The 17,708-nt window shown below is 42.4% G+C and overlaps 1 protein-coding gene across 2 annotated transcripts in view; it reads left to right on the top strand.

The window, feature by feature from the left end:
• The window catches only part of trpm7 (transient receptor potential cation channel, subfamily M, member 7), a 147,584-nt gene that overhangs the window by 102,289 nt on the left and 27,587 nt on the right, over positions 1-17,708 (top strand). For both annotated transcript variants that reach the window (XM_070858629.1, XM_070858628.1), the window contains 6 exons: positions 496-628; positions 2,390-3,120; positions 4,434-4,528; positions 4,611-4,719; positions 6,217-6,302; positions 16,419-16,459. In XM_070858629.1, the coding sequence (XP_070714730.1) occupies positions 496-628; positions 2,390-3,120; positions 4,434-4,528; positions 4,611-4,719; positions 6,217-6,302; positions 16,419-16,459 (1,195 nt within the window). The remainder of the gene's footprint in view (positions 1-495; positions 629-2,389; positions 3,121-4,433; positions 4,529-4,610; positions 4,720-6,216; positions 6,303-16,418; positions 16,460-17,708) is intronic.

The following is a 17,708-nucleotide window of genomic DNA, read 5'->3' as shown; positions in this document are numbered from 1 at the left end:
TCTTGGCAGATCTTCACTTAGTTTTGCTTCATTGCCTAATCCTCCCCCTTTCTCTAAGACTACAGGTTGGTCACATGGTCACACTGCTTTTGTTCAGTATCTTCTTTCAGCAGAAATATGTTCTTTTTAGTTGGTGTTTTTATGTTTTTCTCTTTTGTTTCCCCATTTCCCCCAAAAGAAAGAAGTTCTTGTTTATCCATTTTGGCTTCTAGAAGTTGGGCAAGAGTGGCCTGAGTGACTTGCCTTCAATTCAGGTTCTCTCCCGTGCTGAGGATGTTCAGCCCTTCCCTCGTCAGCATGACTAAAAACCTATCGTGGGCATTAATCTGCATCCGAAATTCAGTGATTGTTAGCCTACAGATTCTCATTCCTATGGCATAGGATTTTAAAGACTTTTAAATTAAATTAATAAATCTGTTACATCCTGTTGCAACTTGTGTCTCAGCTTTGATGCAAATTGTACCGATTTTACCTGCCTTATCCTGTTTCTTTCAGAATTGTTTGTAAGTGAGGACGACCAGAAAAAATTGCATGACTTTGAAGAGCAATGTGTGGAAAAGTACTTCCATGAGAAGGAGGATCGGTTCCATTCAGGTAGCGAGGAACGGATTCGTGTGACCTCTGAAAGGTAAAGCGTTTAACTTTATGGAACCATAGTGCCACTTGCAGCACATTTGGGAAATGTGAATCTCGTTTTTGATTCAGATTAATAAAGTGCACAGTTACCAGACTATCATCTCAAATCTCTTGTACAGTGAATTGTTTTGAAGTGCAGTGACTGTTGTGTCGGCTAACTTGGCTGCCATTTTGTGCACAGCAAGTGCTATAAACAGCAATTAAATGAAAGGTTAGTTAATCTATTTTGGAGGTGTTTGTTGGCTCAGATATTAAGAATTCAAATTGTGTGGGATCTTTAATTGTCATTGGAACAGCGGGAAGAGGACCCTGATTTATCATCTCTTCAGACAGTCAAAACATCCAATACAGAAATGGAACATTGTTGAAATGTAGTTTAATAGTAACTTCATTAAAATTTATATTCACTTGAAGTTTGACTTGTAACATAATCTTGATGGCAGTGCTTCCTTGCTGAGATCAACTGTGCATCCCCAATGTGTATAATGAAACATCTTAACATTTTCTCACCGGGGTCATAATGTTTTTCCAGAAGGAATTAAAGACTGAAAGGTTGAAGCCTGTAATCTATACATGGTTTGTGTTTCATAACTGATCATTTTATTTACTATTCAATGATTCTCGAGCAGTGTTATTACATGTTGTGCTTCTTGTGTGTTATATTGTACTTGCTACTTTACACTATGGTACAGGGTTAAAGCTGTAAGTTTAATTGACAAGATTTTCTGGATATTGTTTGTTGTGTTTTTAGTGTGAAGTAGTTGTAAAGTGAATAGAATGCTGGGTTCTATTCACCAAATTAGTTGAATTCAAATCCTCTGGTAGTGCCAAAGCCCCAGTTAAACCGGGGTACTTCATACACTTCTGATTGCTGCAGTGTAAGAAGGCACAATTTTCTCCAATTAAACATTGGGAGGACCAAAGCCGTCATCTTTGATCCTTGCCACCGATTCCATCTATCTCCCTGCATCTGTCTCAGTCTGAACCAAACTGTTTGCTGAACAGGATGTTATAGTTGCAACGAATTGAGCTTTTGACCCTACATCCTCTCCATCACAAAGATCCCCTACTTCCCCTATCACAGCCCATCTGCTTCTGCTGAAGCCCTTATCCATGCCTTTGTCACCTCCAGATATGACTATTCCAGTGTGTTCCTGGCCAGCTTCCCATCCTCCACCCTTCCTCCATTCTTCAGCTCATCTAAAACTCTGCATCCTGTATCCTATCCCACACCAAGTCCTGCTCACCTATTGCTCCTGTCCTTGTTGACTCACACTGGCTCCGCCAATGCTTCCATTTTAAAATTTTCACCATGTTTAAATCCCTTCATGGTCTCACCCTTTCTTATCTCTATAATCTCCTCCAGTCTTGCAACCTCCATGCCTCCCTCACCACCCATCCCGAGCTTTCCATTCCACCAACTTATGTACACCCCCTTCCCTTTGTCCCACCACTGGCCGCTGTGCCTTCAATCACCTCGGTTCCAAGCTCGGGAATTCCCTGCCTAAACCCCTCTGCTTCTACAATTCTCTCTCTCCTTTAAGACCCTCTTACAACCTACCTCTGACCAAGTTTTTGTTCACCCCTCCTAACTTCTCATTTGTTTCTGATTAAGCCTTTGAAGCAACCTGAGGTATTTTCCATGTTAAAGATGCTACATAAATACATTGTATTTCTGTCTGATGTTGGATATCTTCACAATTTATTTCAATATCAAGTAATTGAGTTCAAACATTGTTTCTCTTTTCTTTAGAGTTGAAAATATGTCCATCCAATTAAAAGAAGTAGGTGACCGTGTAAATTATATAAAGCGCTCATTGCAAACATTGGACGGTCAAATTGGGCACCTGCAGGACCTGTCGGCTCTTACAGTGGACACGTTGAAAGCACTGACTGCTCAGAAAGCTTCTGAGGCCACAAAGGTGCACAATGAAATTACTCGTGAGCTTAGCATTTCAAGAAATCTGGGAGATAATCTTTCTGACGTCCCACTCAAAACTTCATTAAAAAAGCACAGCATTGGAACATATTTTGGCTCCTCTTTTCCTCAGCGAGGAATGGACACTGGCGATTCTATCTGTGCTGATGGTTCTCATCAAGACTACATTAACACTTCCCAAAGAGAGGTGTTGTACAAGAAATTTGGTCAAGATTTGCTTCCAGGTTCCCAGAGGAATGAACTGAATGTTCAAGAGGCTGGTTCCTCAGGCTGTGCCTTATTACCAAATGCAGCATCTCCTTCTGAACTTCGACATAGAAGCCATATTGGGCTGGGGAAAACCCAATCCCTGACCAGTGATCAGAAAACAGGACAATCGTTCCACAGCATACCAAATCTCTCCTCCCCATCTGCCAAATTTTTTGTCAGTACCCCATCTCAACCAAGTGGCACAAGCCACTTGGAGCTTGTGCCAGATTCCGTCGACTCTGTTAAAACTGGTATAGATGCTGATGGCAGTTCTATTGAATTTGGGGCCTTTGTTGGTAAGTATAGTGAAGTTGTTTGTGCTTTACCTGAAGAAATGTGCTGCTGTCCTTCTCATCCTGCTTGCAGCTTCTGTTGCCATGCTACCACCACAGCTTGCTTTGAGCCTGAAGGATATTTCAACCATGCATTCATTGACACTGAGAGTAGCACAAACACTGATAACAGTAATGACCAAAGCACCGAGTATAATCCGGGCACTATGCACGACTTTGAAAACCAGTTTCAAAAGAGACGACCTCTGCCAGCGGGCGAGTTGACTTCAGCCATCATATCCAACAAAGAGACCCATGAACAATACAGAAAAGGGCAGAGAGATTTGGACGAGTACTTCATACAGGCTATCGAATTGCGAGGTCAACAGATTAATATTGGAAACTGTGCAGGAATGCTGAGTGACCTGTGGAACAAAACCCCATTGAGAGGTTTGAGCTCCTGTACCACTGTAACTCTGCTGGTTGCAGGTGACTTCACTGTTGGTGCATTGCTTGGGCCTCTCCTTGGTTTTCATTGCCCTTCTCTTTCTCCTATGTTTTGATGCCACAATAAGGCACTACTGCTGTATCCTGTTTCCCAGCTTAGTAACACTATACTATATCTTCTTCAGAATGTCTCGGATTTGTACCTCAGATCTATACTTGGTTTTCAGCGATTGTGAACGTTTCCATACCTTGACCATTGTCCAAGTGGCCTTTTTATAAACTCCTGGTAGTTAGATGGACCTAAATGCTGAGGTTGAACCTGCTGGGTAGAAGGTTTGATGAAATCTACTTTGTTTTCAAATTGAAACCTGTTTCGTGCTGAAGTTAAACAACATCCAATTTCACATCTTCAGCAATTTGTCCCAAGTTCAGTGAAGGGAAAGTGCAGAAATACCTTCTGAATTATAGTGACTTTTTTAAGAAAAATGTGAATTTTCCTGGCTTTAGATTTGAAATCTGAAAGGGTTAAGAAAGTTGAGCCTCACTGATCATGGGAAGTTCAAGCCAAGTTATATTTAATTCAGTCTTGCTTACGTGATTGGGAAATTAAATAGTTTAATTGGAATATGCAAACTTAGAACATTAAAAATGTAAACTAACTGGTGTAAAATACGTATTTCTTAATCAAAAATCTTTTTTCCATTTATGGAATGAAGTACGTCTCCAATTACATTGCAGTCTGTTGTGCCTGTTACTGGGGATATGGTGTGTGAGGTCAGATCAGAAACATTTCAAAGTTGCATGTACTTTACTAACATTTCCTTTTGTATTGTCAGTTTGTTAGCATCCACAACAATGAATTTTGTGTTAATCTAAAGATGTGTCTTTAGGCCACAAGGACAACTTGGAACTGCCAAAATCCGGAACAAAGGAAGCAATAAAGTTGAAAGAGCAGAAGTTAGCTGCAGGAGTCGCTCATGATTTGGTACACTTTGAGATGTATTCATTTTGCCTTTTTCACATTATGGCTCCATGAAATGTAAATTAATACCTCCTGTTTTTACTAGGGAGTTCGTCATGGTAACTATCATTTGAGAGCAGTGAATTCTTATGCTGGATTTGCTGAGCTTCACGATGATCATTTGACCTCTGGTGCATCTGCTCAAGCAGTTTCTTGTAAGTTTGAAACTTTTCAGGAACGCTTTTTCTAAAATGGACTGCTATACATTTCTGCTTAGGGGTGCCCATACTGACATCTCCAGCAAGCAGTTAGAAGCACTGCCTAAACTCTTAATGGTTAATAATTGGAAGTATGATTGGGGTCAACTTTCTCAAACCTCAAAGTTTTGCTACCAGGAGCTAAATAACTGATCCAAACTGGGCTGTTTAATGGTAGCACTGCAAATTGGTGTTGGGTAGAACACGGATTTCCCCAAGTGGTCAGGCAGCTTGGAGGCGGAGGCAGCGCATGTTGCATTTGTGCAATCCTCATTGTGGCACACAATTGGTAGAACGTCGAAAACCGGCCCTTTATTCTTCCTCTCTGATAGGAAATGGTGTGTGCGAGTCTAAAGCAGAAGAACAGATGATATACAACCTGCTTCAGGCTAAATTGACCATCTCCTAATGTGACCCATCTCCCACAAGATGTGAATTTAACCAGTCTACTTCATTAATGTGCCATGGATAGAAATGGAACATTTCCTTTAACAAGACAGCAGCTTATTTCAACTTCCACCTCTAAATAAAAACTGCCACCCTGTTCATAAAAGGAACCACTACAAAGAAATCTAAACCATAAGCAATCCCTGCTGAACAGATGCACCCTCTGCTGCTGGTCTGGGCTGAGCAAGAATTGATGTGCTTTCCTGTTCCTGAGTGGACCCGAATGTTTAATCATTGGAAGTATGGTGGCAATATGTTTGGGGCAGAATGTCACGAGTTCAGTATTGGCTGGGCTAGCATTGCCTTGGTGGCAGATGTTGGGAGGTGGGCCAATTGAATATGCAATCCTTTCCAGCAGGGACACCTGATGTGGGAGACTCCGTGAGGCTATTTTGATCAGCAACAAAGCTGAGAAAATGTGAGATGTCAACACTTTTTTGTCTTTTTGGAGTAGAAAGAGTACTTCAGATTAAACATAGTGCTCCCCTGTCTGGAATGTTGCATTTAGTGCATTAAACTTGTGATCGAATAGTACTAAAGTACTTAATGTACTGTAGCAGGTAGGTAGTTTAGTAATGAAAAAGGCCAGATAAAATGTCCTTCGTGAAAATTAGTTATTAAAATTTGATTTACATGCATGTTGTTTTGAATCTAATGAGCTTTTACTATGCATTTATGTGGATGGCTGAGTATACCAGTTAAAATATTTGGTTAGCATATCTACACCCATTACTGTCATGTACAGGATGTGCAATGTTTACGTTGTGCAGTGTCTAGCAACTTCTATTTGCTCTGCCGAAGAAAGGTCACTGAAATGCTTTGACATTAGGAAGTTTTTTGGTGTGTGAACTGCTTGGATATATGCCAACTTATTCGTACATTAGGGTTTTCCGATTTCTTCCTCCAGCTTTTAAAGATGAGGAAATGCTCATGACAATATTGAAGTCCTTTACAATAAGAACAGTCTTTACAGTGTTAACTTTAATCTGCTTTTTCTGTTTACTTCAGTACAAGGTACGGGTGGTAAAGACTGGATCAGGGCCTCAGCTGAAGACATAACATTCCACCGAGAGGATTCAAAGGCATCCCTGCTGGTCAGTCTGATTTTGTGCCTGTAATCAAATAATGTCAGTAATGTGACGTTAACAATGTTTGTTTTTTAACTGGTGGAAAGTAAACCGTTTAAATATCCATTTTGAGGGCGATACAGGATGTATCCCTACATCAAATTTACAGCACAGAAATGGGCCATTCGGCCCAACAGGTCCGTGCCAGTGCTTGCGCTCCACACGCGTCTTCTCCCACCTGGCTTCATCTAATCCTATCAGCATATCCTTCTATTCCTTTCTCCCTCATGTGTTTATCCAGCTTCCCCTTCAATATATCTCTGCTATTCGCCTCACCCACTCCCTGTGGTAGTAAGTTCCACATTCTAACCACTCTCTGGATAAAGACGATTCTCCTGAAGTCTTTATTGGGTTTAACTAGTGCCTTTATGGCCCCCTAGTTTGGGATTAAGAGCATAAGAAATAGAGCAGGAGTAGGCCATTTGGCCCCTCGAGCCTGCTCCACCATTCAATAAGATCATGGCTGATCTGATCCTGGCTTCAACGCCACTTCCCTGCCTACTCCCCATAACCCTTGACTCCCTTATCGCTCAAAAATCTGTCTATCTCCACCTTAAATATATTCAAAGACCCAGCCTCCACAGCTCTCTCGGGTAGAGAATTCCAAAGATTCACGACCCTCAGAGAAGAAATTCCTCCTCATTTCTGTCTTAAATTGGCGACCCCTTATTCTGAAACTATGCCCCTAATTCTAGATTCCTCCATGAGGGGAAACATCCTCTCTGCATCTACCCTGTCAAGCATCTCAGAATCTTATACTTTTCAATAAGATCACCTCTCATTCTTCTAAACTCCAGTGAGTATAGGCCCAATCTGCTCAACCTTTCTTCATATGACAACCCTTTCATCTCAGGAATCAACCTCATGAACCTTCTCTACACAGCCTCCAATGCAAGTATATCCTTCCTTAAATAAGGAGACCAAAACTGTACGCAGTTCTCCAGGTGTGGTCTACCAACTTGAAGAAAAAAGATCAAAGGAAAAGTTATTCTTCCACATTGTAGTATGCCTCCTGTATTGTCTTGTTTAATTCCTAAAAAACATAAAATGTTATTTCAAACATTTAGATTCTCCAGTTGGCCTGCAAGCCATATGGTTCTCACAGCCGATGGTGAATCCGAGGCGTTAGTCTAAAATTACACCTCTGTATTTGTCCTTTTTGTTGCCAGCAGCGCTCTGTGTTACACACATGGAAAAGATTCAATACCATTTTCTGGTTAATTTGTTGACCTTTCTATAGCTGTGCAATTAAATGGGATTGTTGCCTGAGCTGAATTTCTTAACATAATATTTCTGAGAGGTTAAATTCAGCATTTTTACCCTCAACAATAAGCTAGTAGTCAGAAACTAGGCAGGTTAGCTTAGTGATTTAAAGTATTGATTAGTAAGTAACTGTAGGGTAATTATATACATTCTCCAGCATTTCACACTGTTGCGATGGTGACTCCCTTGTGACACCTTGGAGGCCAGGCATGTGTAATTATTGTACTGTGGATCAAAGAACACACAAGGTCTGTTTAAGCAGGATAGTTAAGCGGGATGGTGCAAGAGGGAGGGATTCAAATTCCTGGGACATTGGAATCGGTTCTGGGGGAGGTGGGACCAGTACAAACTGGACTGTCCGCACCTGGGTAGAACCGGAACCAATGTCCTTGGGGGAGTGTTTGCTAGTGCTGTTGGGGAGGGGTTAAACTAATATGGCAGGGGGATGGGAATCTATGCAGGGAGACAGATGAAAGTAAAATGGGGGCAGAAGCAAAAGGTAGAAAGGGGATAAGGAAAGGTAGAAGGCAGAGAAATCAAAAAGAGCCACATTACAACATAATTCTAAAAGCACAAAGAGTGTTTAAAAAAAAAAAAAACCTGAAGGCTCTGTGTCTCAATGCGAGGAGCATTCGTAATAAGGTGGATGAATTAACTGCGCAGATAGCTGTTAACGGATATGATGTAATTGGGGTTATGGAGACATGGCTCCAGGGTGACCAAGGCTGGGAACTCAACATCCAGGGGTATTCAATATTCAGGAAAGATAGACAGAAAGGAAAATGAGGTGGGGTAGCGTTGCTGGTTAAAGAGGTGACTAACGCAATAGTAAGGAAGGACATGAGCTTGGATGATGTGGAATCTGTGTGGGTGGAGCTACGGAATACCAAAAGGCAGAAAACGCTAGTGGGCGTTGTGTACAGACCACCAAACAGTAGTGAGGTTGGGATGGCATCAATAGGAAATTAGGGATGCGTGCAATAAAGGTACAGCAGTTATCATGGGTGACTTTGATCGACATATAGATTGGGCTAACCAAACTGGTAGCAATTCGGTGGAGGAGGATTTCTTGGAGTGTATAAGGGATGGTTTTCTAGACCAATATGTCGAGGAACCAACTAGGGGGGAGGCCATCCTAGACTGGGTCTTGTGTAATGAGAGAGGATTAATTGGCAATCTTGTTGTGCGAGGCCCCTTGGGGAAGAGTGACCATAATATGGTAGAATTCTTCATTAAGATGGAAAGTGACACAGTTCATTCAGAGACTAGGATCCTGAACTTGAATTCTCTACCACAGAAAGTTGTTGAAGCCAGTTCATTTGATATATTCAAAAGGGAGTTGGATATGGCCCTTACGGCCAAAGGGATCAAGGGTATGGAGAGAAGTTGGAAGTGGGGTACTGAAGTTGTATGATCAGCCATGATATTGAATGGTGGTGCAGGATCGAAGGGCCGAATGGCCTACTCCTGCACCTATTTTCTATGTTTATGGGAATGACCGGTGATACTGAATTTGAGAAAATATCTTACGAAAAACGCTAATAAGCTGATGCAAATAAGAGTTTTTTTTTAACTAAGCTTTTCCTCAACATTTTTGCATAGTTGCAAGGGCTGTTTCTTATATCACACTATGGTCTATTTTTGCAGTCCTGATGCTACTTTGGTTGAAATTCTCGTGATCAGCCTGTCCTTAGTGTTGCTGCTGTTGGCTGGATTTGAGTCTTGTAAATCCTGCTATAGGTGTATTCTAGTAATCGGTGAAGGTCTTGTGGCCAGTCTCCTGAAATACTGCCTGAATAATAGTTGGTAACAATTTCAGCTTGAACATTTCTTTCTGGATGCAAGTGCTCAGTGCCTGTGTTGTCCCCAGTGTCGCATTTTGTTCTGAAATGCGGACTCTTGAATTGCTTATTGAGAGTGACTGGAACACTGGAATTGATGGTAAATGGATATTCTCACTCACATCTTTGTGTGAAGCCTCAAGTCCAATTCATATGCAAAATTCAAGAACAACACATACCATTGGTTAGTGTGAATAACGTGAATGCAAAAGCCAGACTGAGAACCATCTAAAACACTGCAAATTATGTTCCACATTAAATGCAGGCTCGGGGAGAGTGAGGGCCATCTCTGATTCAAACTCCTCCAGCTTCTCTTCTAAACCTTGATAGCAACCTTTCAGCCCACATTGTACTTGAGGGTCTTGAACTTACTCATTACATATAAAACTTCAAAATGGTAACATTACCTTAAATGATTCAGCCAGTATGACTAGGGACCTGGTTATTGGATATTTTAAGCTTGCGTGCAGCTGTATCAGACTAGAAGAATCTGTCATCAACACTTGAGATTCAACCTAGAAACACAAAACTGGCAACACGAAGCTCTCCAAGTCAACCACGTCAGCAGTTCTCCGTCCATGGCTCAAAACAAGACATGCAATAGAAGGGCTTCCTCCCGGGCTACATCCAAGATCCAGACACAACGTGAGAGGTGGATTCATGGCAAATAAAAGGGCGCCTCTAACACATCCCTTCACAAGGGGACCTGAATTACTCAACTGGTGATGAATAAAGCTGGATGTGTAAAACATCACTGGTTGAAAGATGGTAGGTCATTCTGTGATGCTGAAGGCAGGTATTCTTCTAGTTACTGATGAGGAAGCTTAAGGTAGGTGACGACTGCTACAAAGCCAAGTATGAGAGCACACTGATGTATCCAGTAGTCAATAGGTAAGATTGTCAGTTTGGCCCAGTTGGTAGCGCACTTGCTTCTCAGTCAGATGATTGTGGCTTCAAGCCCCAGTGCAGGAGTTCGAACACATAATCTGGGTTAACATTTCAGTGCAGTACTGAAGGAGTGCTGCATTGTGGGAGATGTCATCTTTCAGCCAAGATTTTGAACTGCACCTTACTTTGCTTGTTCCAGTGTTTCTCAGGATGTACAAAAAATTGATCATGTGACACTTTTTAATTAATTCATGGGATGTGGGCATCACTGGTAAGGCTGGCATTTATTGCCCATCCCTAATTGCCCTTGGTTTAATAAAACTGACTAACTCGCTTGGGCCACTTGTCTAAGCTTTCTGAACTTGAGTTATGTCCTGAAGGAAGGGAGCATGTACTCCTGTGTCAGGCACATTGTGCAGATGCAGATTCCTCAGTAGTTTGGTTCAGAGACTTTTAAACATGGCGATGGGTTTCCATTTGAGCAACACACTGCACTGACCAGAACAACACAAAAATCAGTAGTGTTCACAATTCTGGTCAGTTGTTTGATCAAAGGATCTTCTTAGCAATCCATATTCTCTCTCAAAAGTAAGAGGTTAGTCTGCTCTGGGCATGTCGTTCTCCGAGAAACAATCTGACAAACTGCTCCCAGCGATTGGAACAGCGGAGCAATCCTGATTCATCATCTATAGATCTCCTGGGAAGGGGGGAATTGCTACATCTATTCCTCTTGCTCTTCTTTCCCCATCCCCAATGAATCATTACAAAAGCAAAATACTGTGGATGCTGGAAGTCTGAAATAAAAACAGGAAATGCTGGAAATACTCAGCGAGTCAGGAAGCATCTGTGGAGAGAGAAACAGAGTTCACATTTCAGCTCGATGACCTTTCGTCAGAATGGAATTAATCATTCTCGGGACCTGATTGGAAATCACCAGTAATACTGGACAAGGGGAAAGCATTCAGATAAGTTTCACCGAGTGTCATCCAGCCCATGCTGCTGCCTTTAGGGCAGAAGTTGTGGATTTGGTACAAAGTTCTTCAGAATATACAGTTGAGTGGCTTTTTGTACCTTTATTTATAGGTTGGGTCACCTTAAAAATTGATAATCCTAAATAGAGCAGGTTTGTGTAATGCTGAGATAACTAATTCAACTCTTGAGTGTCGTGTTCCAGTAGTTTGTTGATTGTTCTCTCAACGTCTGTCGCAGTCCAGAGCTCTGTGTGCCGGTCATTGCAGCACACTTTTGCAAAGAAATTTGGGGAACAACAAATGATATCTAGGCTTACAAAAAGGACCTTTTAACACTTTTGTTTATCTCCGAATGCTATCTCAATCAAAATCTTGTGTCTGATTTTTTTTTTGGATCACAGGGCTTTGTATGATTTTGGTTTTTGCTTCCATGCACTGGAAACTATCGCACTACTTGCTCTGCAGAATAAATGAGCTTTATACCATATCGATTTGGCATTCAGATAGACTGCTTTGATTAAGTTGATTTTCATTTATCTGGAACTAATAGTGTTATTTACCTGCTGCCACATACTTCCTTTCTGGAGACGGCACCGTTTTTTGCTAGCTGTAGAGCTTGTTGTTTTGCAATGGTATTGGCTGTTGAGTAGTTATTTGTTTCACTTAAAAACAAACCTGTGATTGAATACTTTTCTCAGCAATGGATGGCAGTAGTGGGAAATACCACTTTTGTATTTAGTTGCATAAGAAAGAAGCACTTTCTACTTTTATAGCAGCTGCCTTGGGATAATCTGAAAATTGTTCTCTTTTTATAAAACTGCTACATTTTAAGGAAAATCTGTGTCTGCTTTTCGAGGCATTATTGTCTTAATCTAATGGGATGATGCTTCTAGATCTCTCGAGTCTGAATTCCCTCATTATTGAAGTGATACTTTGGTATAAGAACATAAGAACATAAGAATTAGGAACAGGGGTAGGCCATCTAGCCCCTCGAGCCTGCTCCGCCATTCAATAAGATCATGGCTGATCTGGCCATGGACTTAGCTCCACTTACCCGCCCTCTCCCCATAACCCTTAATTCCCTTATTGGTTAAAAATCTATCTATCTGTGACTTGAATACATTCAATGAGCTAGCCTCAACTGCTTCCTTCGGCAGAGAATTCCACAGATTCACAACCCTCTGGGAGAAGAAATTCCATCTCAACTCGGTTTTAAATTGGCTCCCCCGTATTTTGAGGCTGTGACCCCTAGTTCTAGCCTCCCCTACCAGTGGAAACAACCTCTCTGCCTCTATCTTGTCTTTCATGATTTTAAATGTTTCTATAAGATCACCCACATCCTTCTGAACTCCGAGTAAAGACCCAGTCTACTCAATCTATCATCATAAGGTAACCCCCTCATCTCCGGAATCAGCCTAGTGAATCGCCTCTGTACCCCCTCCAAAGCCAGTATATCCTTCCTTAAGTAAGGTGACCAAAACTGCACGCAGTACTCCAGGTGCGGCCTTACCAATACCCTATACCTCCCTGCTTTTGTACTCCATCCCTCTCGCAATGAAGGCCAACATTCCATTCGCCTTCCTGATTACCTGCTGCACCTGCAAACTAACTTTTTGGGATTCATGCACAAGGACCCCCAGGTCCCTCTGCATCTCAGCATGTTGTAATTTCTTCCCATTCAAATAATATTCACTTTTACTGGTTTTTTTTCCCCAAGGTGGATGACCTCACACTTTCCGACATTGTATTCCATCTGCCAAACCTTCGCCCATTCGCTTAACCTATCCAAATCTCTTTGCAGCCTCTCTGTGTCCTCTACACAACCCGCTTTCCCACTAATCTTTGTGTCATCTGCAAATTTTGTTACACTACACTCTGTCCCCTCTTCCAGGTCATCTATGTATATTGTAAACAGTTGTGGTCCCAGCACCGATCCCTGTGGCGCACCACTAACCACCGATTTCCAACCCAAAAAGGACCCATTTATCCCGACTCTCTGCTTTCTGCTCGCCAGCCAATTCTCTATCCATGCTAATACATTTCCTCTGACTCCGCGTACCTCTATCTTCTGCAGTAACCTTTTGTGTGGCACCTTATCGAATGCCTTTTGGAAATCTAAATGCACCACATCCATCGGTATACCTCTATCCACCATGCTCGTTATATCCTCAAAGAATTCTAGTAAATTAGTTAAACATGATTTCCCCTTCATGAATCCATGCTGCGTCTGCTTGATTGCACTATTCCTATCTAGATGTCATACTATTTCTTCCTTAATAGTTTCAAGCATTTTCCCCACTACAGATGTGTAACTAACCGGCCTATAGTTACCTGCCTTTTGTCTGCCCCCTTTTTTAAACAGAGGCGTTACATTAGCTGCTTTCCAATCCGCTGGTACCTCCCCAGAGTCCAGAGAATTTTGGTAGATTATAACTTCCGCCATCTCTTTTAATACCCGGGGATGCATTTCACAGGACCAGGGGACTTGTCTACCTTGAGTCCCATTAGCCTGTCCAGCACTACCCCCCCTAGTGATAGTGATTGTCTCCAGGTCCTCCCTTCCCACATTCATTCCTATGATGACATTGAACAAAAAGGTGGTTTGATTACTTTCCTGCACTACATTTTTTGAATATATATTAGCCTCCACTTACTTGGCATGCTTGAAGATTTATATTACTTTTTTAAATGTATTTTGCCTCACTGCAACTCTTTGCTCTCTCTAAAACAGCAGACGTGATTCCAAAACAAGACTTGGTTGTGAAATAGGTGCAGGAGTAGGCCATTCGGCCCTTCTAGCCTGCACCGCCATTCAATGAGTTCATGGCTGAACATGCAACTTCAGTACTCCCTTCCTGCTTTCTCGCCATACCCCTTGATCCCCCTAGTAGTAAGGACTTCATCTAACTCCTTTTTGAATATATTTAGTGAATTGGCCTCAACAACTTTCTGTGGTAGAGAATTCCACAGGTTCACCACTCTCTGGGTGAAGAAGTTTCTCCTCATCTCAGTCCTAAATGGCTTACCCCTTATCCTTAGACTGTGACCCCTGGTTCTGGACTTCCCCAACATTGGGAACATTCTTCCTGCATCTAACCTGTCTAAACCCGTCAGAATTTTAAACGTTTCTATGAGGTCCCCTCTCATTCTTCTGAACTCCAGTGAATACAAGCCCAGTTGATCCAGTCTTTCTTGATAGGTCAGTCCCACCATCCTGGGAATCAGTCTGGTGAATCTTCGCTGCACTCCCTCAATAGCAAGAATGTCCTTCCTCAAGTTAGGAGACCAAAACTGTACACAATACTCCAGGTGTGGCCTCACCAAGGCCCTGTACAACTGTAGCAACACCTCCCTGCCCCTGTACTCAAATCCCCTCGCTATGAAGGCCAACATGCCATTTGCTTTCTTCACCGCCTGCTGTACCTGCATGTCAACCTTCAATGACTGATGTACCATGACACCCAGGTCTCGTTGCACCTCCCCTTTTCCTAATCTGTCACCATTCAGATAATAGTCTGTGTCTCTGTTTTTACCACCAAAGTGGATAATCTCACATTTATCCACATTATACTTCATCTGCCATGCATTTGCCCACTCACCTAACCTATCCAAATCACTCTGCAGCCTCATAGCACCCTCCTCGCAGCTCACACTGCCACCCAACTTAGTGTCATCCGCAAATTTGGAGATACTACATTTAATCCCCTCGTCTAAATCATTAATTACAGTGTAAACAGCTGGGGCCCCAGCACAGAACCTTGCGGTACCCCACTAGTCACTGCCTGCCATTCTGAAAAGTACCCATTTACTCCTACTCTTTGCTTCCTGTCTGACAACCAGTTCTCAATCCATGTCAGCACACTACCCCCAATTCCATGTGCTTTAACTTTGCACATTAATCTCTTGTGTGGGACCTTGTCGAAAGCCTTCTGAAAGTCCAAATATACCACATCAACTGGTTCTCCCTTGTCCACTCGACTGGAAACATCCTCAAAAAATTCCAGAAGATTTGTCAAGCATGATTTCCCTTTCACAAATCCATGCTGACTTGGACCTATCATGTCACCTCTTTCCAAATGCGCTGCTATGACATCCTTAATAATTGATTCCATCATTTTACCCACTACTGAGATCAGGCTATAATTCCCTGTTTTCTCTCCCTCCTTTTTTTAAAAAGTGGGGTTACATTGGCTACCATCCACTCGATAGGAACTGATCCAGAGTCAATGGAATGTTGGAAAATGACTGTCAATGCATCCACTATTTCCAAGGCCACCTCCTTAAGTACTCTGGGATGCAGTCCATCAGGCCCTGGAGATTTAGCGGCCTTCAATCCCATCAATTTCCCCAACATAATTTCCCGACTAATAAGGATTTCCCTCAGTTCCTCCTCCTTACTAGACCCTCTGGCCCCTTTTATATCCGGAAGGTTGTTTGTGTCCTCCTTAGTGAATACCGAACCAAAGTACTGAGATGCTATACAAGTGTAAATTCCTCCTTTCTCTTGTAGGACTAATGTGACAATATAAACTCCCATAAATGTGTCCTCCATTTATGTGAGAGTTCAACTTCCATATACAAATGAACACTCTATGTTCAAGAAAATTGGGAAGAACGATTGAAAGATGATCTATTCAATACTCTAACTGAAACTTACTGTTGAAAACCATACATCGCAGAAATTATAGTCTGATGCAGGACAAGCTAACATCCAGTAAACACGGCATACTTATGATAGTTAAGTTTCAAAAACAAGTCCTTAAAGGGACTAAAATAAAAACACAAAATGCTGCAAACACTCAGTAGGACAGGCAGCATCAGCGGAGAGAGAGAGAAACAGTTCCCATTTCAGGTCGATCTTTCATCAGACTGGAATATGTTGGAGATGACAGCTTTTTAAGCAAGTACAGATTTGGGGAAAGGGGGGCAGGAATAAAACAAAAGGGAGAGGTCTGTGGTAGGGTTATGTTAAAGAAAGATTTGCATTATATGCCTTTCATGGCCACCGGATGTCCCATAGCGCTTTACAGCCGATGAAGTACTTTTGACGTGTAGTCACTGTTGTAGTGTAGTAACAGTGTGCACATACACATCGTGACCATACTTTTTCTCTTTTATAGAACCGTCTAGAAGACAAGCCTATTGCAACCAGTTGTCAAATGTAAGTGAATGAAATTTCCTAGATTGATAATTACAGCATTCAGCCACTGCACCATGCTGGGTCCTTCGAAAGTACCAATGAATATAGTTGACGGGGTTTTCTCTCTCACAGTTGCACCATACGATGATACTTACTTATTACTGTTTGAATCATCATCATAGGCAGTCCCTCGGAATCAAGGAAGGCTTGCTTCCACTCTTGAAGTGAGTTCTTTGGTGGCTGAACAGTCCAATATGAGAGCCACAGACTCTGTCACAGGTGGGACAGATAGTCGTTGAGGGAAGGGGTGGGTGGGACTGGTTTACCGCACACTCTTTCCGCAGTCTGCACTTGATTTCTGCATTCTGTCGGCGTTGAGACTCGAGGTGCTCAGCGCCCTCTCGGATGTGCTTCCTCCACTTAGGGCAGTCTTGGTCCAGGGACTCCCAGGTATCAGTGGGGATGTTGCATTTATCAGAGAGACTTTGAGGGTGTCCTTGTAGCTGCCCACCTTTGGCTCATTTGCCATGAAGGAGCTCCAAGTAGAGCACTTGCTTTGGGAGTCTCGTGTCTGGCATGCGGACTATGTGGCCTGCCCAGCGGAGCTGATCGAGTGTGGTCAGTGCTTCAATGCTGGGGATATTAGCCTGAGTGAGGACGCTGATGTTGGTGCGCCTGTCCTCCCAGGGGATTTGTAGGATCTTGCGGAGACATCATTGGTGATATTTCTCAAGCAACTTGAGGTGTCTACTGTACATGGTCCATGTCTCTGAGCCATACAGGAGGGCAGGTATTACTACAGCCCTGTAGACCATGAGCTTGGTGGCAGTTTGGAGGGCCTGGTCTTCAAACACTCTCTTCCTCAGGCGACCGAAGGCTGCACTGGCGCACTGGAGACGGTGTTGGATCTCTTCGAATACTCCCACATGTTGACCTTCTCAGTACAGTTCATTTCCTGTCCTGTATTAATGCCTGCATTGGCCATATCACTTCACTTTTGTTTGCCAATTTGCAACATTTAACATGGTTTAGTTAAACAACCTAGTTAATCTGAGCCACCTGGCAAATAATAAACATTTAAATTTATAGAAAGGGAGTTTGTCCAGTTCAGATTTATAGATTTTTAAAAAACGATTTGGCTTGTAATACTTGGTGTCTGATCTAGGGAATGGTACATAAAACTGGAAGAACTGAAATATTGAAATGGGCAGATCAAAACTATGGTTCAAAAGTCAAGTTCAGACAGAAGTGGTTCTCTGCACCATCTGGG

The sequence above is a fragment of the Pristiophorus japonicus genome, chromosome 17, assembly GCF_044704955.1.
Source record: "Pristiophorus japonicus isolate sPriJap1 chromosome 17, sPriJap1.hap1, whole genome shotgun sequence".
NCBI classification, from domain to species: domain Eukaryota; kingdom Metazoa; phylum Chordata; class Chondrichthyes; family Pristiophoridae; genus Pristiophorus; species Pristiophorus japonicus.
This window is presented reverse-complemented; position numbering and strand designations above follow the sequence as displayed.